Below are 27,418 nucleotides of genomic sequence, written 5' to 3' on the forward strand. Positions count from 1 at the left end.
CTTCCATTTTTTCTGCATTCCACCTATGTCAACACATGGGAGCGGTGGGTTTTCGCTTTTTGGGGAATTTTCTGAATTGAAGGGCTATGAAGTGGGTTGGATACGCAGTGAAGCTGGGTGGTGTTCTGTACGTGACATACGCACCAGAAAAGGTTAAACAGAGCTGGGATGAGCATATTGGATATTTTGTGGAGCATTATTAGCTGGGTTATTTTTGAGTAAATATGAGCCTAAAACAACTGTGGATATTTAAGTACAGAACAGACAATCTAGGTTTAATCGTACCAGAACATTGTATTTTTTCATAATAAATGTATCATTCCATGTCAACTGAGTACATTTTTAATGTTTCCCAATCTATGTTTATCAACCAAAAATATTTCAGAACGCCCAATTTTGTAGAGTGACGTTTTTGAAACGGCTATCTTTCTTAATGGGTAAACAACAAGTTTGCTGGGTATTTACACTTGAATTCATTGTTTATTTAGGTGAAGATTGACCACTATTCGGTTAAACTCAACAACAACAATATTGTGCATTTATTTTGTGTAGCCTAATATCATTTAAATCGTTTGAAAACAGTTTGATCATTTGAAGTTGACAATTTTTTTCCACTCAAAATATCGTGTGAGATAAGCTTAAAGTCGAATAATAATGTAGGTGATTTTTTTTCCCAATTCCGTCGTCTAATGAGTTATTTTTCTTATCGTTTTACTTTTCAGCTCTTAATTGAGCGCTGCAAAGATGATTTTTTCTGCACACGATATTTAACATTTCCTGATTCGATCCGTGAAATAGAAAACCAATTAAATCATTCTAAAAAAACGTTACTTAATCCACATTTAGGTGGTTGGTGCCTTCCTCTCATTTATAGAGTGGTTCCGACCCTCCTAAAGTGTCCACATTGTTTATGAATCTCCCCGAACGTGATCGCAGCACCTAAGAGGTCCAAATAAAAATAAGTGATGAGTAAAAAAAACACACTACCTACAGACTATTTGTCAAGGTTATACAGACACCGCCTTTGAGGAAAAATGGCATCCCTCTACACGGCTTTTTCGTTGCGATCAGACCCGACCATTTGAAGTTATGTAAATTCAGACCATTTTTTAATTTGCTTGTTATTTTAAATAGGTAAGTCAGATCTGAAAAATTCTTAATCCACAAGAAAGGTCATTTCAGAAACTTTCTGAAAATATTTAATATGGCAGATTTCCATGCAAAAATCACCCTTTTTTTTTGCAAATTGTGAAATTTATATGCAGCAGTTTTTTAAGCATAATTTTTGATGTGCTTTACTAAATCTTTTAAATTTCAATAGGGACCCCAAGACGAATCGAATGAGGCCAATACGGTCAAAATCGGCTCAGCCAGTGACAAGATATTCCAGTGAAATTGATTCGGTACACATGTCTACATACCGCCAAACACACAGATATTTGCTCAGCTGGTGATTCTGAGTCGATATGTAAAAATGAAGGTAGGTCTAGGAGGTCTAATTAAAAAGTTCAATTTCCGAGTGATTTTATAGCCTTTCCTCAGTAAGGTGAGGAAGGCAAAAATGTTTGAAGTACATTCTATTTTGATAGATTTATAATTTCAATTCAATAATTTCATGAAAAAAAATTCAAGAAAAATTTCAATTAAAAAAAATCTCTCTAAATTTCAATTATTTGTTTTCGCCGATAACTGCCAATATAAGCAAATAATTATAGTTGACTTCCGGTGATCAAAAAACAATGTTGTATTTTTTGATTCAAAAATTTTAGGATTTTAGGAAAGTTCTCATACTCACATCTCGCTTACTTTTTCAAAACGTCGCATTTAAATATTTTCAAAATTTTTAAATGCAATTTGTTGATCGTTGTTTAATATCGTTGATTAATTAAAATAAATTTTACAAAAATTAAAAAAGCTGTTTTTTCCCTTTTCTTTTAAAAAAGCGTTAATTTTCGAGCTACCGTGGCCGTGAGGTTACGGGTTTCGCCTTGTAAGCGGAAGGTGATGGGTTCGATTCCTGTCTGGCTCGGCAAAGTCAGATCCCTTCAAAGAGTTATTCTACTCACTGGGAATACTGACCGGTAGGGGATGGGTTTCGACTAGCGGCGTGCTGGATTTCCAATCCAGAGGTCGTGAGTTCGATTCTCGTACCGGGATGATGAAGTTAATGTTCTTATAAAATCTTTTTGGAATTTTGTGGAATAAAGAAACCATCTGCATTTTGTTGAATATTCTAAGGAACAATATCTTATATTAAATTCTTTTTAATTAGTAAACTGCTTTTAAAATGTTTGTTAAAAATCTTTTAAAATGTTTGTTAAAAATCTTTGAAAATGTTTGAATTAAATAAATAAAGCTTGAAAAAAAAGTGTGCGGCAGAATAAAATCAACAAAAAGTTTTAAAAAATTTAAAAGAATTTTTTTCGTGCTAAAGTGGAGTGAATTAAATCAACCAGATCGTACGTGCACCCCTCCCCCCCCTCCGCCATCCGTTTTTGAGCGGCTGTACCGCAGGTTAGGGGCGGCCCAAAACAATTGGGGTTTCGACGCCTTCTACCCGTGAGCGGCTGTTCCCAGGTTAGGGGCGGCTCCTATAGAGGCGAGTGAACCCCCCCCCCCCCCTTCGAGCGTCTGTTCCCCAGGTTAGGGGCGGCTCAAGGAAACCGGTGTCCTGCTCCATCGTCGAGGTAAGCGTCTGTTCTCCAGGTTAGGGGCGGCTTACAGCAGATAGAGTTAGGACCCCCCCCCCCCCTCGAGCGTCTGGTCCCCAGGTTAGGGGCGGCTCGGAACAGCGTCTGTTCCCCAGGTTAGGGGCGGCTGACTAACAGTCCCAGTGCCAGGGTGGGACCTTAAACAGTCCTGGTACGACGGTCCTCCGGCGAGACAGGGGGTTGGTGATGGCTACACGCACCCGCCGTAAAACAGTAGTGCAGAGAGCTCCAGATGCGAGCCGATCCAATCGCCGACCCGATTTTCGGGGATCCAGAGATTGGAAACTCGGGACGTAGAACTGCAGGTCTCTCAACTTCGATGGGAGCGACCGCATTCTTTCCAACGAATTGCGGGTCCGCGGTCTCGAAGTCGTGGCGCTGCAGGAGGTGTGCTGGACGGGGAAGGACCACCGGGAGTACGGTGACTACACTATGTATTGGAGCGGCGGCAATACACACGAGCTGGGGACAGCTTTTATAGTGTTGGGCGAAATGTCGAAGCGCGTGATTGGTTGGTGGCCAGTCAACGACAGAATGTGCCGGTTGAGAATCAAGGGCCGATTCTTCAACCTGAGCATCATCAACGTGCACAGCCCGCACATGGGAAGCGACGCCGATGACAAGGACGCTTTCTACGAGCTTCTTGACCGCGAGTACAGGAAGTGTCCAAAACACGACGTCAAGATTGTCATCGGCGACTTAAACGCTCAAGTCGGCCAGGAGGAGGAGTTTAGACCGGTTATTGGGAGGTTCAGCGCCCACCAGCAGACGAACGAGAACGGCCTACTACTCATCGACACGGAGACGCAAATCGACCATGTTCTCATTGATAGTCGGCACTTCTCGGACATATTCGACGTCAGAACCTACCGTGGCGCGGACATCGACTCGGACCACTACCTGGTGGTGGCAAAGCTGCGCCAACGCCTGTCCGAGGTCAACAAGATCCGGTACCGTCGCCCGCAGCGGTATAACCTGGAGCGACTCAAGGATCCGGAGGTCGCTACCCAGTACGCGCGGGAACTCGAAGCTGCGTTGCCTGACGAGGGTGAGCTCGCCGAAGCCCCTCTGGAGGCCTGCTGGAGCCATATGGAAGCAGCCATCAACGCAGCGGCATCGAGCGCCATCGGGTACGTGGACCGAGTTCGACGGAACGGCTGGTTCGACGAGGAATGTCAGGCGATTTGGGACGAGAAGAAAGCAGCGCGGGACAAGTGGCTGCTGCGCAACACCCGTGGGAACAAGGAGTCGTACAAACAGTTGCGAAGACAGCAAACCCATCTCTTTCGGGACAAGAAGCGCCGCCTGGAAGAGTTGGAGTGCCAGGACATGGAACAGCTGTATCGCTCCAACGAAACGCGTAAGTTCTACAAGAAACTTAGTCAATCCCGGAAAGGCTTCATGCCGCGGGCCGAAATGTGCCGGAATAAGGACGGAGGCATCTTGACGGACGAGCGCGAGGTGATCGAAAGGTGGAAGCAGCACTTCGACGAGCACCTGAACGGCCCAGAGGTGGAGTACCAGGGCGACGGGGGAAACGACGTCAGCGGTATGGTGGACGGCGGGGACGAGCCAGCACCCCCGATGAGGGAAGTTAAGGATGCCATCAAGAAGCTGAAGAACAACAAAGCAGCGGGTAAGGATAATATCGGTGCTGAACTCATCAAGATGGGCCCGGACAAGCTGGCGGCCTGTCTACACCGGCTGATAGCCAAGGTCTGGGACACAGAACAGCTACCGGAGGAGTGGAAAGAGGGAGTAATATGCCCGATCTACAAGAAGGGGGACAAGTTGGAATGTGAGAACTATCGAGCCATCACTATTCTCAACGCGGCCTACAAAGTGCTGTCTCAGATCATCTTCTGTCGTCTGTTGGAGCGAGCAAAGGATTTCGTTGGGACGTACCAAGCCGGTTTATGACCGAGCCACGTAGCCCAGTGGTAACGCTTCCGCCTCGTAAGCGGTAGATCGGGGTTCAAATCCCGGCTCGGACCAACACAACTGGTGATCTTTTCCCTTCTGGAATCGATTGCTTAGTAAAGGGAAGGTAGTGTATCGTCACAAACTGGACCTTATCACGACACCTTAGGGAGGCGACCTATGGAATGTTAACATTAACCTTAACATGTTAACATTAAGTTGAGAATGAAACTGCCACTGAATCCGCTTTGTAAATGCCGGCCCCGATACTCTTCAAGGGTGTTCCCCTCAGGAACTGGGAAAGATTTACTTTTTACCAAGCCGGTTTTGTGGAGGGGAAATCGACGACGGACCAAATCTTTTTGCTACGCCAAATCCTCCAAAAGTGTCGCGAGTACCAGATCCCGACGCACCACCTATTCATCGATTTCAAAGCCGCGTACGACTCGGTCGATCGCGATGAGCTATGGAAGATCATGTACGAGAACGGCTTTCCTGGGAAGCTGATCAGACTGGTGAAATCAACGATGGATGGTGCACGGTGCAGCGTGAAGATTTCGGGTGCTATGTCCGACCCGATCGAATCGCGCAAGGGACTGCGACAAGGCGACGGTATCTCCGGCCTTTGTTTCAACATTGGGCTTGAAGGTGTCATGAGGCGAGCGGGCTTTAACATGCGGGGCACGATTATCAACCGGTCCAGCCAGTTCATCTGCTATGCCGACGACATGGACATTGTCGGCAGGACGTTCGAGGAGGTGGCTAAGCGGTACACCGAATTGAAGCGGGAAGCGGATAAGGTTGGATTGAAGGTGAATGTTGCGAAGACGAAGTATCTGCTGGCAGGAGGAACCGAGTCCCTTAGGGCTCGCATAGGACCGAGCGTGACGATCGACGGCGACGAGTTCGAGGTCGTGGAGGAGTTTGTGTCCCTCGGATCGTTGGTAACGTCGGACAACAACTGCAGCAGAGAAATTCGGAGGCGCATCATCACCGGTAGTCGTGCCTACTATGGACTCCACAAGACCCTACGGTCTGGTCATCTTTCCCGGCGTACAAAGTGCACCATGTACGAAACGCTGATAAGACCGGTCGTTCTCTACGGGCACGAGACGTGGACGATGCTCGAGGAGGACTTGCAAGCGCTTGAAGTTTTCGAACGGCGAGTGCTTAGGACGATCTTTGGCGGCGTGCGTGAGAACACTGTATGGAGGAGAAGGATGAACCACGAGCTGGCGCAACTCTACGGCAAGCCAAGTATTCGGAAGGTCGCCAAGGCTGGCCGGATCAGGTGGGCCGGACACGTCGCGAGAATGCCGGACGCGCTGGATGCGCGCCAACCGAACCAGACTATCAATCCGGTGAAGTTGGTGTTCAATTCGGAGCCGGTTGGAACGCGGCGGAGGGGGGCGCAACGTGCAAGGTGGTTGAACCAAGTGGAGGAAGATCTGGAAAGTGTGGGAGTTCAGCGGAATTGGAGAGAAGCAGCCCAGGACCGAGTTAGATGGCAACGCATCTGGAGACAGCTCATGACCCGGAGGTTGTACGAGCAGTAAAAAAAAAAAAAAAACAAAAACAAAAAAAAAACAAAAAAAAATAATAATAATTTTTGGCGGCATTTCGCGGTATTTCCCAAATTTCACGACCAGGTGCGAATTTCACGGATTACGCGGCTTCCGTGAAATCGCGAAAAATCACTAGCCCTAGTCAGAAGGTATACAAATTTCTCTTGAATTTAATTTAGGAATACTATTCTTAGAACCATTCAAATTAATTCTAACTAATTTTCCGAGCATATGAAATGGTCAATTATGAAAAATTTAGCTCTTCTGTTGCCCCGACACGCAAAAAATGTTTCCACAAATCAAAATTTTATCAAGACAAAAACATAGTTTTTGTATTTTTTTTCAATTTATATAAACTGTTGCACTTATTTGTTTAGTCAAATAAGGGTGTTGTCCATTTCCCAGGAAGTAAAGATTGATATCCTTTTTATGTCTTTTAAAGTAATTTTCAAGTTTTTATATCTGGAGTTTTTTTCTTAAAGGTCCAATAAACAAAATTTTCAGTTTTTGCTTTTTGGGTGTTTTTTAATACCCCTTGACTCAAGGCGGTTTCTAAAAAACTTCAGATATGTCGGAACGTTTGATATTTTATTTTTTATTTCTGCCATTATTGTAAAATGCGGGAAAACCTTGGGGAAAACCATTTTTTCGTAGGAGCCCAATTGGTCTTATAATTATTGTTATAAGATATTGCAGCTTTCAGGATTAATCTATATTTATTTAAATATCTTGCAAGGCATAACAAAAATAGAATTCAATAATAACCAAAAATAATTTAATTTTCTCCTTTTGGCAACACTGTTCCCAAACATCCTTCCCGTATGCAACACAAAACGTCAAACGTTCAATATTTCCACCACTTTTCCCCCACACGATATCCTTTTCAGGGATGCCACATGATTTTTTAAAATGTCTGTGAAAAAGTCTGTGTATGTCTGTGTCTTTGTCTAAAATTCAAATAAATCAATTTACAGTCATAGAAATCTATCAAAAATTGTGTTTTTGAGCATTTGAAGACTAACGAAATAAGTTTCGATTGATATTTTAACAAAATAACAATTTAATGAAGTTTTTAAAAAGTCTGTGTACCTCAAAAAATGTCTGACACGAGCTCAAATGTCTGTGAAACACAGACAAATCTGTGTATCTGGCATCCCTGATCCTTTTCCTCCCGTTGTTTTTCCCACCCAACTTCCCATCTGACAGCTGGAAGCTCCATGCTCACACACAACTGCACTCTCGCGCGCACTAGTGTTGGTGCCATCGAGCGCGCACCCTCCTGCTTCATTTTCCACCGCATCAACAACAGTGAGCAAGCATTTTCTCACTGCCAGTTTTCCACACAATTTTCCCACACTCGCGTGTGTGTGAGTGTGCGTGACACCAGCCAGGAGAACTGTCATTCCAACACACAGCCTGCTCGTCCTTTCTGTTCTTCGATTCGCATAAAATCGTCTCGTCGTCCTGGGAAGCCTTGTGCCGTTACACAACTCGCGTGAATTCAGGACCGTTCGAAGCTCAGAGTTCTCCAGAGACCCCTGCCAGTCGGAAGTCGGTCGTCTTTGCGGTCTTCGCGGAAAAGCCTAGTCTTTTGTGTGGTGTTGCCTGGATTGTCCGGAAGTGGTCGCAGTGGTGAGAAAAGCGGGTTCTTTGGTGAAAATTTGTGTGGAAATTTGGTGCACCTTTTGTGAGCAGTTTTCTTCGACGAGCCTGCCCTAGATCTTAAGGTAATTATGAGCAATTTTCCGAACGGGGAAAAGTCCACTTTTCCTGCTAGCTGAGCTGTGTGTCGTTGTCGCGCGATGGCTTTTCGTACCAGTTCCGGGAAAAACGGGGTCAACCGATTTTTCCGGGGGGACTTTCCCGTAGCTGTCGATGGTGCTAGAGCCGTTTTCTTCGAGCTGTGTTGTGTAATGTTTTCATTTTCGTTCAGTTTAATTCACTGCCTTAAGTTGAACAAAAGTTAAAGCTATTATTTCATAGAAAAAGGGGCGCCCAGTTGGGAAAATTCGATTTTCCAAGCCCCCTTTCCACTCCCTCCAGCCAGCGCAAAAGTCTCACGTCATGCGACGGGGGTTACATAAGAGCCGTCAGTACTGGTAAGCTGCAAAGTTGGGCTTCGGATTCTCGGTCAGTGCCTTTCGAGAGGGGAGGAAAATTGAGCGGGGGTGACGGACGTAAATTGTCCTGAATGACTGGTGTGAGCAAAAAAAAAAAGATCCAACTACATTTAGTCATAGCCAGACAGAGGGAAAATGCGATTTGTTTCCGAGAAAAAAGTGTCACCAATACCAATGAAGACATTAAGGGTCCTGACAGCAGCAGCAGCAGTGAGAGCCCATGCAGCAAAACAAGGATACTCACCAACACAGCTCAACACAGTAGTATTTGACAGTTCTGGTGGGGGAGGCAAAACGTGACTTGAAGTTGTGTTTTGGGAGATTTTCCCACACCCACACTGAATCGCGAGGATTTTTTTTTTGTTTTTCCTGGTACCGAAACTGCATTTGACGCACGTTCTAGCGTGGTTTTTGCTAGAAAATGGATATCTCTCTCATTTCACACCAAAAAAAAGGAAAGATAGAAAGTCAAATTATTTTAGCTGAAATCAGACACGTTCGGCGTTGGTTCGTGGAGCACTGATCTGGTTGGTACTAATCAGAAGAGAAAATAAACCCCGACTGGAGTAGAGTTGCTAATGAATCTGGCATGTTCAGTGGGTTTAGTTGAACGTAGGGAAAAACAAAAGATGTCGTGAGCGGTTGGTTATGAAATGTGTGTGTGTGTACGGGGAATGTTATGTAACTGTTGCGATGTCTCAAGTGCTATTTCTTTAAGGGTTAATTTGTTATTTTTTCTATGACAAAACAAGTTCATTTCAACTCGCATTTTAAAATCTCCTCAATGTGATAGAAGTTTTAGAGTATTTAGAATTTTGCAACAAGGTTGTTAGTTTTCACTTCTTTTTGTTACATTTAAAATTGATTGCAATTAAATATTTTCCAAACAAATGTTTCAATATTTTACACTTGTGACTCCGCACCTAAAATAGGGCGTACTGGCGTATGAGCAAAATCACTTGGGTTTGGAACATTTAGTGTAGATCTTCTTGTGCATATTTTTATGATTAATTGTATTTTTTTGTTAACATTTAAATTTAGTTTATATTTGGTAACATATGATTTGATAAAAAAAAACCGGCAAATATAATGCTAATCTACGGTTATACACGGGAGCTGTTGACAATTTAATTTCAAATTTAAATACTAATTTAAATCTGAAAAAACATACAAGTTTGTGTCTAAAGATAAGCACTTCGTAAAATTAATGTATTTCAGATCTATACATCTTTTTTTAAGGTAAATAACAATAGTACAAAAATATCAGATCATGAATTATAGTTAGAAAATCCACTAAATGTTTGTTTTTTTTTTTCTAGTGAACTTTGTTCACCCGTGAATGTGATAGTTGGTGACACCCGTTTTAGAAAATCTCTCTCGAAATTCCTTTAAAACATCATTCAGGAGACAAATTTCTGGAAAATTTCACTGCCGAAAAAAAAATCAAAATTCTCTCGATAACCAAAAAAAAAATCAATGTTTTTTATTTGCGTAAGAGAGGAGAAACTAGATCTCTCATTTTTTTTATCTCTTAGTGAGTGTCACAAGAAACTCTTTTCAAGAAGATTATTCCGTCGCTATTTTGGTCTTATAATTGCTTTTTTAAAAGGATTTTGTGTTATATATGTTTTTAAGTTTGAATTGATTTTCTTTTATCCAGATTATCCAGATGGTAATGAAATCACGTGAACTCTTACAAAATGCTTTGCAGAATCCAAGTCTTAAAAAAAATCTTTCTTTCGTCTTTCTACGGATAGTGTAGAATTTGGGAAAAAAAATGGACAACCAAACGTGTATTAACTTAAATTAGGTTTCAGTTCAAAAAATCAAATTATTCGCTCTACAGCATTGCCTTGGCGTTCTCGATTGCGAGATTCCTACTCGAAAGGTGTTCGAAGGCTTGATTGTTGAGGCAATTGCAAACCTCTTTTTACACCTTAGCTTCCATCCACCCCGGGATTCGAACTGACGATCTTTGGATTGTTAGTCCAACTGCCTACCAGCGATTCTTCCGAGCCAGGACCCAGGGAGACGACTCCTACACCTGGACTGAGCTAACGACCTAACCATTTTAGGTTAGTCCGGGCCAACATTTACTTCCCGTCCGACGGAAGGCGTGATCAGACAAATCTCGTCTCGAAAAATGCCACTGGGACCTTCTGGGATCGAACCCAGGCTGACTGGGTGAGAGGCAACCACGCTTACCCCTACACCACGGGCCCCGGGTAAGTTTCAGTTGTTTTGTTAAAATTTTCCAAAAAAAAAAGATTTGAAAATGTATTTATAAAAAAACACTTTGTTACACAAAAATATGTCACTCAGCATAAAAGTTTGCAAATTATCAATAAACTCATGAAAATATTTTATTACTAAAAAAATACATTTGTTTTGCTGTGTGATCCCAAAATTTATTATTTAACAACTTGAAAAAAATATTTCAAAATTATTTTTGTAGAAAAGAGCATAAATTTTACAATAGTTTACAATTCTTAACATTGGAAATAAAACCAATTGTTTCCAAGGTATCGCAAGTTGAAAAATTAGGGCTAATTCAATGACACTAAGAAAAACTAATTTTTCAATAAATTTATGCTTCAAGAGGCAACCAGTACTAATTGCACTGATTGGACTTATCAACAAAGTCAAAGAGTGAAAATTTCAGGAAAATTTCTCAGCTTTTCGATGTTTTTTGCCGGGTGCTTTTTTTTCATCAAATATTACTAAACTGCAAAAAAAAAAAACGGAAAATATTTCGAAAAAATATAAATTAAGCCTAAAACTTGTAAACAGTGCAATTTGTTAGAAATATGTCAAGACATTTCCGAATGCAAATTTTATTTAGCATTTAAAAATCAGTTTTGAAATTTTGTTTAGCAATATTTAAAATTCAATTTTTCGGTATCACATTTTGCACAATCCCAAACTCTAACGCAATAGATGCATTCATGAGCCCTCTAACACATAAACTACCACACGTGGAAAACTAGTTTTTCTATAAGGAAACAGTTTTAGTGCAAAATTTAAAAAAAAAATTATAAAATACATAGTGTGGGAAGTTAACTTTGAGTGATAATACGTCAAATTGAAAATTTGGGATTTTTTTCCCCTATTTTTTCAGAAAATTCCTAATCATAACCAGACGTTTTCCGAAAGCGCAAACAGATTCTTAAATATTCACGTGCTTGCATTAAAAACTAATTATAAAAATACGAGTAAAGTCGATTAGCGATAAACGACCAAATCTTTCCAAATGCTTAAAAAAAATCAAATCTGCAGACCTTTCAAAAACCCTCTTTTTGCAATTCCGTCCTGAAGTACATGTAGTACTTTCATTTTTGAATGGCGAAACGGTCTACTTTTCTTTACCAAATATAACCAAATCGTTGCAGCTTTTCGATGCAAGGGCTGAAAACTTCTACCATTTAACACTGAAATGGCACTAAAATTTTTGCACTTGTATCGAAAAGTAATATTTTTCAAAATTGCTTTGATTGGAACGGTAAATTAGTCTTTTCATATTGACATTTAATTTAAAATTCCATTCAAAGGGTGCTTTTCAAAATTGCAATGCAACTTATTGCAAGCATTGTTTTTTCATCCCTCGACTTACGGGTTTCGTGCAATTGAAAAACCTTTAATTTTTGATTCTGGTCTTTTGATGGTTTTGACGACAAAAATCCAGTTTAAAATGTAAAATCTGTAGTAACAGTTCAATAGGGCGAATCTGCGTTTGTAAACAAGCAGTCTATCCCCTCTTACTTGACGTGAACTGTCACTTAAGCAAAAGGGATAGACTTCTTGTTTACAAACGCAGATTCACCTTATTGAACTGTTAAGCCTGAAATAAGATGTTCTACACAAATTTGATTATGTTATCTATTTATGCAAAAATTAAATGTAAAAATATTATAAAACATTAAAATTAGCAAAAGCGACCTAATAATGTTATTCAAATTGTTATTGAAAACTACTGATCACAGATTTATTATAATGTTTTGAGAAACCCTATTTTTAAATTATTTAGAAATACTATTACGAATTGATTTCAAATAAGTTCAAAACTAAAATAATAAAAATAATTTGGCTCTTACTTGGCTCTGCGTTCAAAGGTTTTAACGGTGAAACCACTCCAGTATATTTCATGTTTCCAATTTTTGTAAAAAATCAATCATAAATCACCAAAGAAAAAAGACATCTCGAACACAGTTTGAAAAATGTCCAACCATTACCAAGCAAAACTTCTGTTGACAGTAGTAAGGTCCAAAGGGCCATCCACCGTGCATGGCCAATGGCCACTTCCGTTCGTGTTTTGAATACCGTAAAACGGGGTGACTTTGATAGCCGGGGTGACTTTGATAGGTTTGCAATTTTTCCGCAAAATGAAGAATACAATTAAAATACGTAAGAAATGGTTTAGAATCATACTGACCGTGGTAGAGAAGTGTTCAAAGTACCACGAGAAGAACTTTTCATAAAATTTTGAAAAGCTTAAAAAGTTAGTTAACTATAGTTAAGAAAATGTTGATGAAAGTCATTATTTTAAACTTCTCAAAGTGTCATCATTTTCTCAATGAATATGATTTTGAATCGGAAAACGGAATGCATATTCGGATGCTTTGGACAATTTTCCACTATGAGATGGATAAATAAGTTTGTAAATAATAAATAATATGTGTTTTAAAACACAATTAAAAAAAAATCCAAATTTACAGGCAATCTCAGTTGAACAAATTTCATGTAAAATGTGAAAACTTGTGATTCGTGCTTCGAATTCAGTATAAAATGCAATATAAATCGATAATTTTATAAACAAAACTAGTTTTAACAAATTTTAGGTAAAGTTCTGACTGTTTAACAATTTTACCTAAAATTTATAAGTTTTTTATTAAAAAGCTTATAAATTTAGTTAACTAAATTTAAACATTGATTTTTTATTCTTAAAAACTATATCTGCTACTTTAGTGATGGTACATTTAATGTACAAATAAAGTTTGAACATCTTAAATATGATTTTGACAAGAAAACCTATGACTATCAAAGTCACCCCGGAATTTAAACTAAGATTTTTAACGTAACTATATTTCTAAACACTATTGCAAAAACTTTTTTTTTCCAAAATAGTGCATGGACTTTGTGAGACCTACTCCAGTACATGTTTTAAAAATAATAATCTTGAGAAAAACCTTACCTGTTGGAAAATATTACAAAAACAAATTGAAATCCTATCAAAGTCACCCCGGTTTACGGTACATTTAACGCGTTTACTTCCTTGCTCACATAAAACGCACAACACTCCGCCGGCGCTTACGTCATTTCACCATTGTTATAGCATATAAATTCATGTTATACCCAGCGATAGAGAGCGAGGCAGTTTCAAGTGTCGCGCGCACACTATTCTTAAGCGAACGGTGGACGGATGAATGTAGTTGTCACGTGTTGTCACGAAATGCTGCATGTTGTTGCAACGTGCCTCAACTGCCGCAAAGCAACAACGTGCACTGCCCTTTTTGACGGTGTGTGTGAGGAGTTTGATAATTGTAGGGTACCTTTAAGATCGATGTGGTCACCTGACATTTAGTACACACAGTAAAAAAATGTGTTTATTTGAAAGGTGTAATTGTGGAAGGTTGATTATTACCTTTTTATGATGTAATTTCACCTCAATTTAGACTGAAAAAGTAACATTACACCAGAAAAGAGGTAAAATTACATATTTTCAGAGGTAATATTATCCTTTTTTATAAATGTACCGCTTCCCAGATGTAATATTACCATGATTATTTTACTGTGCGGCATGAACCTTGAATTTTCTGATTTTTTTATTTTGATAAAACTATAAACCAAAAATTAAAATAATACAAAAACATTATTTTCAAATTTGTTCCACAACGTACAACATCGCGTAATAATGAAACTCTGCTTTGCACTGATAACTCCACAAAGCAAAACTCTTCCAGCCCGCCAACCAACACAAAAGTTAAATAAATAAATAAGCTATAAATTCGCTTTTATTGGCCTCTCTCCCGACCCAACCACAGCTTTTTGCTGCGAGATGCAGCTTTGCAAAGCTGGGACCGGGAAAAAAAGCAGCTGTGTGTCAGTCTCGAGTCCGGCAGCAGAGTATCACAGCCTATACGGAGAAGTTGGAAATAGTTTTGCGGTTTTCGCAGGCGACAGCCAACTTTGGCCATCAAAATGTTGTCGTTGTGAGGGTTTGTCGCAGGAGCTTCATTTTTAAAGGCGATGAAATTTGTACGAAGAGTGGCAAACTTTTATTTTTTTCTTTTTCAAATACACCACCAAATTTTATAAAAATATTAAAAATTGTAATTCAAAATAGATTTAAAATCGACATGCGACAAAATGGCACAACGGCGACGCCGTGCAGATGTCATGTTGGGGGTAATCAAGTGCTGATCATTCCAGGAAAGGGGTTTGTTTGTTTCAACTAATCCCATTTGTGTTGAGCGGGTGGGTGGAGTGTCACACTGGAAGGTTGCCAACGATTTAATTTGAATGACGTTAATTTGACTGTGTGGCGAGAAAGTTCGGATCTGCGGGGGACATGAGACAAAACATATTCTGCAATAAAAATTAGATGGAAGTCGTTTTTTTTTTTCAAACGACCTAAAAATTAAAGCAAATTCAATTTTGAGTACGATTCCTAGAAGGACTCGGAATCTATTATCGTGATCGATTGGATTTCAAAAGAAGAAGTCCGTTTTGTCCTCACATGACTTGCAATGCTCGCTTGCTTTCTGGGTTCTTTGAAGTCATCGATGAAAATCTATTTGAGAAAAGTTAGCAAAGAAAATCTAATTCCATGTGATTCCTAACTATGATATTCACTTTTGATTTGGAAAATAGAATTGATTTTAAAAAGCGAGCTGATGCTTTCTAGTCCTAATTTTAAATTTTTAAAAATTTCCGACAAACTAAATCCTTAAAAGAAAAATTTACCTTGCATTCAAAAATATAATGTCCAACTCGTCTGTCTTCAACTCGGCGAAATTTTCCAAAACCACTCAGTAAAAATCATGGTAATATTACATAAAAGAACGTGGACAGATTTTGTGTCAAAATTTGTGTAAAATTACATCTATTTACGAGTAATTTTTGACCAAAATTGAGGTAAACTGTTACCTTCCCATTTTTTTTTCTAAAAAATATTTCAGCAAAGTGTCAAGTTTACACTTTCTTGCCATTTAAACGGGGTTGCTTTTTTGTGCCCCTCAAAAAAGCAAATTTTTGCTAATGGTTCTGCCAACTGTTTGATCGGGGGACCGGAAAGCGAAATATGCGAGAAACTTCAACACTCGATTGAACCCTCCGCCGGAAGGTGACCCTTGAGCCATGAAATTTTTGCTGAGCGGCGGAAATTGTTTTTTTTTTACGGGCGATGAAATTTTGTTGGGTTGACGGTCTGGATGGAATATAATTGAAAATATTTTTTGGAAAAAAGGTTTTGGAATGGTGATTGATTGCCGATCAAGAATTCAATATTTATATCAATAATTCAATAATTGTGTTGTTATCAAATTGCGCTTTTTTCTAATTATTTTGAATTTTGAAATTATTTTTGGCTTACACTTCGATAAGCTGCTTACAGTTTTTAATATATCCTCTTTCTTCTTTTAATAATATCGTTAAAGTTTCACAGAAAAAATTATTAAACTTTCAAAAATTCATACTGATTTGCTCCAACAAATTCTCATTTGTAGCTAAGCCCTGCCGGAAACAAATCTCCATCATTTCCAATTTTCCACCAAAAATAACCCACAAAGCTCAACCATCCAAAGTGTGTTTCCCATACATCACGCGAAATGGAGGCCGCCAAATGACCTACCAACCAGCTAGACTTCTTCTTGTATATCGATTCACTCGATTGCGATTAAATCTTAACGGCCTATTAACCAACATTGAATCCGCAAATACCTTGGCGGTGAAGCCGTTGTCGCCGGGCACTGCTTTCCCAGACGAGCAGAAAACCTGCTGTTCTTGTTAGTCTCAATCCCATTTAGTTGGGATTTGGAATTGGTCGCAGATCGGGTTCATGAGTTTGGACCATTTCGCCGATTGGCCATTTCCCAGAATGTGTCAATTTGACAAGTGGTCATTTCACTGTGTATCTTCAAAATGGATTGATAGTTATTCTGTGTGAAAAAACACAATTCGATGAAATGTTTAATATCCCAACAAGCTTTCGGTGAAATGGCTTTTCGATGAAAGGACCTTCTAAAGAAACGACCTTCTCGTGAAACGATGTTTCACAAGATCTTCAAGTTTGATATGTTAGGCATAAATGATGAAAAATAGCATGATTCGATGAAATGACCATTTTGTCAACAAGCTTTCGGTGAAATGGCCTTTCGATGGAACGACCTTCTGAAGAAACAAAGTTTCACATGAACTCCAAGTTTGATATTCTATGTGTTGAAAGCGATTCGATGAAGTCACGAGCCAACGAGCTATCGGTGAAATGGCCATTCAGTGAAACGAGCTTCTCAAGAAACGATGCTTCAGATGAACTCCAAGTTTGATATTCTAGTCGTTAATGGTGAATAAAAACATGACGACGAAATGCTCAATTTGCCAACAAGCTTTCGGTAAAATGGCCTTTCCAAGAATCGACCTTCCTAAGAAATGACGTTACACTTGAAATCCAAGTTTGATATTTTAGGTGTCAAATATGCATCGAAACATCATTCGATTAAATGGCCAATTTGTCAACAAGCTTTCGGTGAAATGACCTTTCGAAGAAACGACCTGCTCAAGAAACGGTGTTCCACTTGAAATTTATGTTTGATATTCTAGGCGTTGAAGGCGATTCGATGAAATGGCCAATTTGCCAACAAGATTTCGGTGAAATAGCCTTCCAAAGAAACGACCTTTTCAAGAAACGATGTTCCACATGAATACCAAGCTTGATTTTCTAAGAGTTTGCTGAAGTATTCGGAATAGAAGCATGATTCGATGAAATAGTTATTTTGGCAACAAATTTTCGGTGAAATGACCTTTCTATGGAAGGATTTTCTCAAGAAACAATGTTTCACACGAACACCAAAATTGATATTCGAGACAAGATTCGATGAAATGGACAATTTGCCAACATGATTTCGGCGAAATGGCCTTTCGATGTAACGACTTTGTCAAAAAACGATTCACATAAACACTAAGTTTGGTATTTTACGCGATTCGATGAAATGGCCAGTTGATCAAAAAGCTTTCGATGGAATGGTCTTTCGATGGAACGACTTTCTCAAGAAACGAAATGATGTTTCACTACCAAGTTTTATATTTTAGGTGTTCATGGTGAAGAGGAACTGAATTTTATGAAATGGCCAATTTGCCAACAAACCTTTCGGTGAAATGGCCTTCAAAAGAAACGTCCTCCTAAAGAAAGTTTTTATATTTTGGTATATTGGGCATTAATAGTAAAAAGAACCGTGATTCGACGAAATGGCCAATTTGACCAGGGCTGTGGAGTCGGAGTCGGAGTCGGAGCCGGAGTCGGTGGAGTCGGGTCTTTTTGGGGACCTGGAGTCGGAGTCGGAGTCGGAGTCGTCAAAACTTGAACAGCTGGAGTCGGAGTCGGAGCCGGAGTCGGCTAAATTTTAAGAGCTGGAGTCGGAGTAGGAGTCGGAGCCGAAGATTTCTGATAACCCGGAGTCGGAGTTGGAGCCGGAGTTATCTTAAATTCAACAAATAATTTTTTTTTAATTGTTCAGTATTTCGTATAGAACAGCTTAATTTACAAAACATCTTATATTTTTAATTGATTTATCAGATGCCATTATGTTTTTGAAGCTTTTTATTGTGATTGAAAAGCTCTAATTGTGTTATTACACTATAATCACTATAAGATAACCTCTTACCCAAGTATGTAGTATCATAATTTAAAAAATTATAAAAAAAAATATTGGTTATGTAGTCAGACATATCTAATTGATTCTTGAATGCTTCCTTTTGCCTATATTTATGTGCCCTTTCAATTAAAATTTAACCAAATTTCATCCAGTTATTTCTAAAAAAGTACACACTCAGTCATCTTTTAGCATATGTCTTGGAAGTTTTAAGTTAAATCATTTTTTAGGAAAAAATTACGAGGTACATAAAAAGATTAAAAATAGTAATCACTGTTTTTGCAAATCGAAAAAAGTCACTGACAGTTTAACTTTTGTAACAAATAATCAACGATAATAACAATCTCTTACTTGGAACTCAACATGCGCATTTTGTTTATAACTGAGTACAAGACAATCAAAGTGCGGCTTTTAAAATAATTGAAACTAACAAAAAATATCAAAAGAAGTTGCAACAAATATTGAAATAATCATTGATTGTTGATGTTGATGTTGATTTTAGGTAAACTATTTTGATATTGTTGCTAATTATCGTTGAACAAATCTCAAGAATTCAGTACAAAAATGAACTAATAAAAAAATGTATAGAACAAAATATAGGATTTTAATTTATTTTTCAAATATTATAAAAAAAACAAAATCAAAATATTATCAACTGGTACGAATTTTCTCATGCTGTATATCCCACGCCAATATGACGGAAGTTGATAATCATTGCATATCAATGTACCTCAAAAAAAAAAAAAAAATATGTGTGACCTAGAAAATATTTTACTTGTGGATATTTGTTTTTTATTATATTTTAAGTTTTTTCAAATATTTTGATGGATGCGCAAAATCATTCATAAAGCTTCGTTTTAGGTGAAGATTCACGAAGTATCGTGCGCCTCCTTTTTAAAGTATATAAAATTTTAAAATTAAAATAAATTAAAAATTTCCAGGGTAAAATATTTTCCATGTCACAGATATTTGAAAAAGACATCTTAAGCGTCCTTTCCACGAAGAAATTGTTTAGATACATTGATTTGCAATAATTATCTCCTTCAGCCATGGCGTGATGTCCATGTACGTCTTAAAAAAAACAACTTCTTACAAATGTCAGCCTGAAGGTGAGCAAATTGAATTTTAATGTTCAATTAAGGACAGGTTTCTTTTAGTTATTCATTCAAAAATAACAATTTAATATTTAAATTTATTAGCTTTGATGAAAATATTTTCAAATTTGAGGTTAAGCAAATAAATCCAAATTTACTTACAAAATTGTTCTTCTCAAAATGTCTCTAAAACTGAAGATATTTTTTGATTTCTGTTTCCATAACGTATAAAACTTGTAACCTAGAAACTTTTTTTCCGTTTATTTACTTTACTTTACTTTAACGTAACTTATTTTTCTTGAGAAAAACATGGCGCTTAGAGAGTATTTAAACAATCCTATTTATCAATGTTTTAAAAATAATTAACTAATAATAGTTAACTAACTTTTGAAACATTTAAAAATATGTGGAGTCGGAGCCAACCATTTGTTGAAAGCTGGAGTCGGAGTCGGAGTCGGAGTCGGCTAGAGTTGGTAGGCCGGAGTCGGAGTCGGAGTCGGAGCCAACCATTTGTTGAAAGCCGGAGCCGGAGTCGGAGTCGGAGTCGGCTAATCTGAGAAAGCCGGAGTCGGAGTCGGAGTCGGAGTCATTTGAAATATGACCCGACTCCGCAGCCCTGAATTTGACAACAAGCTTTCGGTGAAATGGCCTTTCGAAGAAACAACCTTCTCAAGAAACGACGTTTCACATGAACACCAAGTTTGATATATTAGGCATTAATGGTGAATAGAAACATGATTCGATGAAATGGTCAATTTGTCAACAAGCTTTCGATGAAATGGCTTTTTGAATAAAAAACTTTCTCAAGAAAAAATGTTTCATATGAACACCAAGTTTGGCATTCTAGTTAATCGAAACATGATTCTTAGCGCTAAAGATCATGATTCGATGAAATGGCCATTTGGCAAAAAACAACTATTCGATGGAATGATCATTCGACGAAACGACCATCCCAAGAAATGTCGGTTCACCTAAACTACCAAGCATGATATCCCAGGCGTTTTTAAGGATTCATTAAACCATGATTCGGTGAAACGACCATATAATCAAACGGCCATTCGATTCAATGATCATTTTAAAAAAGGGCCTTCTCTCACTAGCAAACCATAATGTTCAAGACGTTAAGGATCCTTTGATTAATTTGATGAAGCGATTCTTCGATAAACCAACCTTTCGACGAAATGACCACCACTCGCGGGTTCAATGAGAAATTACCAATGTTAATCGCGTTCACTGCGTCCAAAGTTGCTGGTGATGGTAATTCGTGGAACGTGTTCACGCGGCTTCTTCCTTTTCCTCAATTTCTTGAACCGGCCACCAACCAGCCGGTTGACGGTCAGGGTCTTGAAGCCGTCGCCCCCCAGGCTGGCTTGGCGGGGTAGGATCAAAAGCTTCGGCGAAAGGCCGTTCCACGATTTATAAACTTTTCGAGTGTTAGCGGCCCGTTGGCGAATCTCAAGGTGAAGGTCGTCGGTTGGGGACTGTTTTTGCGGGTGTTTTTTGAGGTTATGTAACGTATTGACACAATAGATTTTTTTTTTGAAAATACAAATTGTGCAAAAACTCTAAGAAATCCTCAAATTGGAATAAATCCCGAAACAACTCAAATTTGCATACCTTCAGGCGCATTATTTTTCACAGTGCCACCTGGTGAAGGCCAAATGAGTCACAAAGTTAGGGCGCGTGGGCGGCTCGAAAAAGTTATTCCCAAAACCCCCCGCCAACCCATGGATGGGAAGCTCATTTGTTTTATCTGGAGGTTTTTTTTCCTCGCTCTCATTCCAGTTCGCACCTCGCAACTTGTTGTCGAGAGGTCTGGCGAAAAAAGCTCCACTGCGAGGGTTAGAGTTTTTTTGGAGAGAGAAAAACTAATTTACCGCAACGGGGTTGAGAACTCTCTTTTTGGAGTACAGGCTGGAAGGGTGAAGTGGTTGAAAGGATGGCAAACAGATTGTTTTTTTCTGCTTCTCTTTTTTTTTTTGCTGGAATGCGTTAATTAACCACGTGAAGGATGGACTTTTTTCGCACTTGGAGTGGGGGAGGTTTATCTTGCCTCAATTAGATTTTATCGCAATCTTTCGAAAAGCAACAGGTTCCATGCAATTTAATGACAAAATTATCATTATTTTGTTGGGTTGATTTTTGTTTGCCTTTTTTACAATCATTTTCTATTATTTTTCTTACATTGTTAAAACATGTAATTGACCTTATAGAAATTTAACAATTGCAATCTGTCGAAAAAAGGTTTGGAAGATAGAAAAGAAATTTACAACTTATTAGTTTTTTTGTTTCTAAAGTATACATAAAAGCAGAAATTTTGCAGGCTTTTTTTTTTGTTTTCTTCAACAATTTTAGTATTTTGATATGCATTTCTCGTTTGAAGTTTTTTTATATTTATAGATTTAAGCATATTCTGCAAAATGCAATTCATTATGTTTGTATATGTTTGTCTTTGTAAAAAACTTCAAAACTCTAATGAAAATGGAAGTTTAATCAACTGAAAACCAGTTAAAATGCATTTCCTGCGTTTTTAATCATATTTAGCATGTTTGAACTCCTTTCAAAACATTTTGAACTTATATGAAAAACCACTGTACAGTCCCCCAGTAAGTTTTTTTTTCGCCAATTTTTTTTTCAGTAAATGCATCGATATTTTGAGAACTGATGATTGAAAAATAACAGGACGCGTGTAAAATGCATTTTCAAACACCTTTTTCATCCAGATGTTGAAACCTTGGCTTGTATTTTTTATATTTTTTATTTTTTTGTCCCCTCCTCGACTTTTGTCGGAGTCGAGGGACATAAACTTCAAAAAATATTTGCAACGGTCTAACTGTATTTTTATCTAATTTAACAGACATTTTTTGTATTGGATTTTCATGGTTTTTAAATAATTTAAGTTACAGCTAAGTTTTTCAAACATGATCTGAGATACAACATAACAAAAATTACATGATTTTGACATAAATAATAGAGAATTTTATGAAAAATCACGGCCAAATTTACTCCAGAAAAGTACTTTTAAAAGTACACATAAAACTAGTAAAATCATCAAACCCAAGTATTTCTAAAAAAAAAGAGTTTTTCTTTTCAGTGGTAAAAAATGATTTTTTGGCGAATTTTGACATCGAAACCCGTCTAGAGACACAGATCTCGGATATTTGAAGCATGACGTTACCCACACCTTAGCAAACATCTTGACAAATTGACGATACCCTTTGAAGAGCTGATAAAGGCATCTCGTCCAATGAATGGTCCCAACTTTTGCCTTTCACTTAGCATACCCTCAACAAAAAACGATAACAATTCCCCATCAATTACTTCCAGTCGAGAAAACCCAAATACCTTTTCGACCACCCGGCATGATGATGTGGCATTCAACACGTTGCCATCAGAGTTCTCGTTATGTTTGTGCAAGATGGAAAAGTTTTTTTTCCACGAAAGTGTATTGAAACCTTTCTCAATGTTGGAAATCTCTCGAAAAAAAAAACTTATTTTACAGAGAGTCGAATTTTGATAAGTTCTGTAAATTTACGTTAAAAGTTTTAGTATTATTCTTGCGATCATTCATAGAAATTTAATGAACATAGCTCAAACCTCCAACAAGAAAGGTAATTCCGACATCCCAAAAGAAAAGGCAATTCAGTTGCCCTTCCATTAGCCCAGCAACGACCCGTGTTCGGTTCTAGTTGCGTATCGATCCGTGAACCATTACCATCTCGCCTTTCTTTGCTCACGTTCTCCTCCCACCAAAATGAAACAATATTTCGCAAGACAAACGAAACGACGGTCCAAAAACGCTTCAATTGGCCAATTTTTATTCGAGATGACCCTTCAACAAAGGGTCCCATTTTATTTTTTGCTTCTCTAGAATGACATTATTCATCGTGTGCTCGGTTGAGTTTTGATTCGAGGCCCCCTTGGGGCTGGTCATTGGCCAAACCCCGGCCAAGCTGTGCCAACGATAATGATACGCAATAAAATCCGTCTGGATGATGTGCTGCTGGCCACGCGTCGTCTTTCTGTCTGGAACTCTCAGGTCTTGCGATGAACAGTGAGCGATTTGCATTTTGAAAAAGTATAGACAAATTGACGGGATTCATAACCAAGTCCTTCAGTTTTAAACCGCTCACTCTACCTCTACGCTGCGAACGCTTGCTCTAAAGAGAGAGAAAAAACGCAAGCACGTGTGCGTTGTGCTTACTCTCTCACTTTCCAAAAGTGCGATGCCTTAAATCAAGCTGGTTGGCCTCAAAATGTTCCAATATTTCAACAAACTGGCAACACTGTCCGCACCGATCGCCCTGCCAAGATTGCGGCGAAAGTATACATCATAAAATGGGCTCTAGAACAAGGACAAAACCAACACTCTCGGCGACTGAATAATGGCATTTGCGGCACAAAGAAGCAATCTCGCGCTGGGAATCATTGTCAGCCCGAAGAGGACGGAGAGAGCTCTTGTACTTTATTTATTAAAAATCTGCAGTCCCATGAGTCACCACAGTCAGTGTGCAGTGCACTGGAAAGTTCATAAAAATGTAAAGTGCGCGGACAATGCAATTTCTTTGCTCGCAGGTCGTCTTCCACTCGGTTAAGCCCTTTTGAATTATTAGGCCAAATTGGATGGCATTTGCTTACTGTCGGGTAAAGCGGGGAAGGCCCCGAAGGGAGGGGCTTTGATAATGTAATCAGTTTTATGTAGATACAACTTGAAGGCTTAAGGAAACGGCAGAACGAGCACGCAAACAACAAAGACTCGTTGATGGATAAAGAAAGAGACGGAGTGAGTGAGAGGCAATTTGAATGTCGTTCTGAGTGAGTGAGTATGGAACTGTGAAGAAGCTGTGTGGGAGTATCAATCAAAGCGAGATGGGGCTTTTTTCTGAGGAAAAGAGATTTTGTTGTGCGTTTCAGGGCAGTGAAGAGAATATTTTTGATTAAATTTGATGCGTTTGATTGCTTTCTATTTTAAGTAAACGAATTAAGCGGAAGATGATCGGTGATTTCCTTTTGTTCTTTTTGCTTTGTAACAGTAGCAGCTTGAGATCGAATCGTCACATTTATAAATATAGAAACAATGATTACCTACTACTAAATCTAGAAACAATACTTTCCTTTTTTTTTTTACTACACTGAAAAAATAAATCACGGTAATATTACATCTGGGAAGAGGTACGTCTTTTATGTCAGAAAAATGTGTAATTTTACCAGCATTCCAGTGTAATGTCCCTTTTTTAGTCGAAGTTGAGGTAAAATTACATCATAAAAGAGGTAATATTCAACCTTCCAAAATAACTCCTCCCGAATTTACACAATTTTTACTATGTACACAGCAAAAAAAAGTGTAAATTTGGAAGGTGTAATTTTAAAAGGTCTCTTTTATGATGTAATTTTACCTCAATTTAGACAGAAAATGCGACATTACACCAAAATAGTGGTAATATTACACATTTTCAGAGGTAAAATTACACTTTTTTTTTCTGACATAAAAGATGTACTCCTTTCCAGATGTAATATTACCATGAATTTTTTTTGCTGTTTAGGGTTGTTTTTATTTATTTAGCAACCAAGAATTACTTGTTCAACTTATTAGTTGGTAAAATAAACTTTTTTCATATATTTTTCAGATAAAAATTTTAACACTTTTAAATATTCCTCAACAGTAAAAAATGTCTCAATAAATCATGGAGGAATTTTTTAACATAATGTTCAAACTTTGAAGAAATTTAAAGAGTAGTGAGTTGAAAACTCTCCTAAATATATATTTGAGTGAAATTTTTCTTTCTGTACCCATACCAACACATGGACATTTGCTCAGAATTAGAGTCGATATGTACGTCACGGTGAGTCTAGAAGATCATTTGGCGAGAGATATGATAGCCTTTCTTCATTGGGAAGGCAGAATAAACCTGTTCTATTTGAGTGAGATTACAACTCTCTACCGCTACGCTACGAGTAATTTTCAATTTTTTTCTGATAAATTTGTTCAACTTCAAGTATGTCGAGATCTCGTCATTCGTGGGGATCAATGAATGTCAGTGGAGTTGCTGCAGCTCTCCAAAAACTTCACACCATCTGCGCCGTATAAAAATACCTCCGCCCAAATGTGGCCATTTTCACACGGCGCCAAATTACGCCGGAATTAACGTTCCGATCGTCGTTAGCTTCGAACTCATCGACCGACGCGATGCGTGCCTTTTCCGGCACCGGCCCGTTATGTCGACCAGCACTCGCGCCATACTGCGCCATCACGACCAGATTGAGGCGCGAGATTTGAGGATATCACTCTAATATAACAGCAAATTCCTCACGCAACTGCTCTCGTGCAGCTGCTTCACGACGACAAAACAGGAAACTTGTGTCGTTTACCTAAATTGGATCTAATTAGAGTTGATACTGGCTTGAGTGTGAGCTGTGCGGCGTCAGCTGAAGTTAGAACTTATTTCTCAGTTCGAGAGATTATCCGGATGTCTCCAGTTTTTGACGAATCTTCAGAAATACAGAGTTGCAATTGCTTTCGATTGCAGCAACCTTCAAAACTTGCATCCAATCAACCGCGATGACTCATCCCGTCTGCAGACACGCAGTTCAAGATGATCTGCGTACGTTTTCGTATACCTGAACGTTGGCGTGGGCCGCTTCGAGCCGGTTTTCCCTAGTCTGAATAATGGTCGCTTTGCATCATCCGGCAGTAATTTCCAGTACGAACAAGAAAGCGACCTACATCTGCGGCGGAAGAACGGCGAGGTCGTCGTCGTGGTGGGTTGTCGCGGTAGGAAAAGTTCAAGAGGAACGACTTTCGCAGCCGTGATCAATCTGGACAAAGGACTTCGTTACGTCAAGCTGAAGATCAACTCGGCCGTGCGATCAGTCACGTATGAAACGAAATTGGATATCGGGAGTTCTGCTTGGACAGGTGTTAATTGTGACTTTGAGAGGACGGTGTCTCAAATTACTTCAACGTTTAGCGAACCAATTTGAAGCACGCAATAGCAGATCTCTTCGAGAATCTGTAAAAATCTTATCTTCCATTGTCCACAAGACTTCAACATTGATTGTGATTTACGACTTTCCAAGTCTCTGCCCCATAGTTCGTAATCATACAAAGTGCGGCTTATCCACTTAGAACCAAGTCGCGACTTCCCTCCCAACAGTATGTAATTGCGCATTCCGACTTTGTCGAGCGGAACCAACCTCGAGATCGACGTCATCAGCGCGATCATAACGCGCGCGGTGATCGGCTTCGGCGGCTACCCTTGAGTCAATGTTGAACGTCGCTCCGAGCGCAAACATTGACTACTGCTGACTGACTGATAGCCGGTTTTCTTCGACTTGAATGCTTCACCGAGCTACCGGTGTGGTTTGAGTTATTAAATAAGTGTTATGAGTCTTGATGAGTCATTGCTAATGGCTTAAGGGGTCGTTGATCTAGAAATCAACAAACGTGTTTAGGTTGATCTCTACGAATCCAGTGGTCAAGTCATTACGCCCTTCTCAAATGTTCTTTCAGTAGTTCCTCGGATATCCACCAGCTACTAGTTGTCTGCCTAGAAGTTAATTATAAACTCTATGCGCGATATCAATTTCCACTACAGCCGTTGTGTAACACACAGCTCGACCACAATAGCCTTCAGCTAGGAGGTCATATCAGTTTCAGTCCAGCTGTAGACGTTTAACCCAGCTGCCATTGTTGCACCAAGTCAGGCTGGTGAACTGTAATTGGAAGTCGATGTCCCCCAAATCGGGTTCCAATTGTCCTTCCACCCAACTAATCGGATTAGGGGCAACCCTTTGCAGGCCGGTCCTTATCAGCTCGCGCCAAATCGTCCCGTGAAGAAGTGAATCCCTTCGACAGACCGACCAACCGAGGGAAATTGGTTACACGAGATAAGCGCGGGCTTATTTGCGGAAAGCTTGTCGCTTTCTACACGTGTGGCAGCAACGGGTGTGCTGGCAAGAGTTGGGGGTTGTCTTGAGATGTCGGCGCTAAATGAGCTTAATTTTGATACGATTACGTAATTCCAGTGCATAGCAGGCGCCGGGGTGGTGTTGTTAGATTGTGATTAGGGCTGGCACAGGAAATTGCTATGGATGTTTTATTCATCTCTTTTGGGTATGTAATCAGTGGAGTTCTAAGTAATGCGT

General features: G+C 39.1%; 2 protein-coding genes across 13 annotated transcripts in view; both read left to right on the forward strand.

Moving 5' to 3' along the window:
- The window catches only part of LOC120426262 (protein NDRG3), a 166,569-nt gene that overhangs the window by 12,512 nt on the left and 126,639 nt on the right, over positions 1 to 27,418 (forward strand). The gene's annotated exons all lie outside the window — the stretch shown is intronic.
- On the forward strand, positions 3,004 to 8,299 carry LOC128093024 (uncharacterized). Its single transcript, XM_052708406.1, has 2 exons — positions 3,004 to 3,530; positions 8,240 to 8,299. Exons 1-2 carry the CDS (start codon positions 3,144 to 3,146, stop codon positions 8,297 to 8,299), a joined length of 447 nt encoding a protein of 148 aa, XP_052564366.1. The 5' UTR covers positions 3,004 to 3,143.

This window comes from Culex pipiens, chromosome 2 (assembly GCF_016801865.2).
Source record: "Culex pipiens pallens isolate TS chromosome 2, TS_CPP_V2, whole genome shotgun sequence".
Classification (NCBI taxonomy): domain Eukaryota; kingdom Metazoa; phylum Arthropoda; class Insecta; order Diptera; family Culicidae; genus Culex; species Culex pipiens.

Bases quoted from the DNA above. Each gene is read 5' to 3' on its own strand.
- LOC128093024 (XM_052708406.1), top strand. From the start codon at position 3,144: ATGTATTGGAGCGGCGGCAATACACACGAGCTGGGGACAGCTTTTATA. The intron at 3,531-8,239 runs GTTCTCATTGAT...CACTCCCTCCAG, and splicing joins CGGAGACGCAAATCGACCAT to CCAGCGCAAAAGTCTCACGT.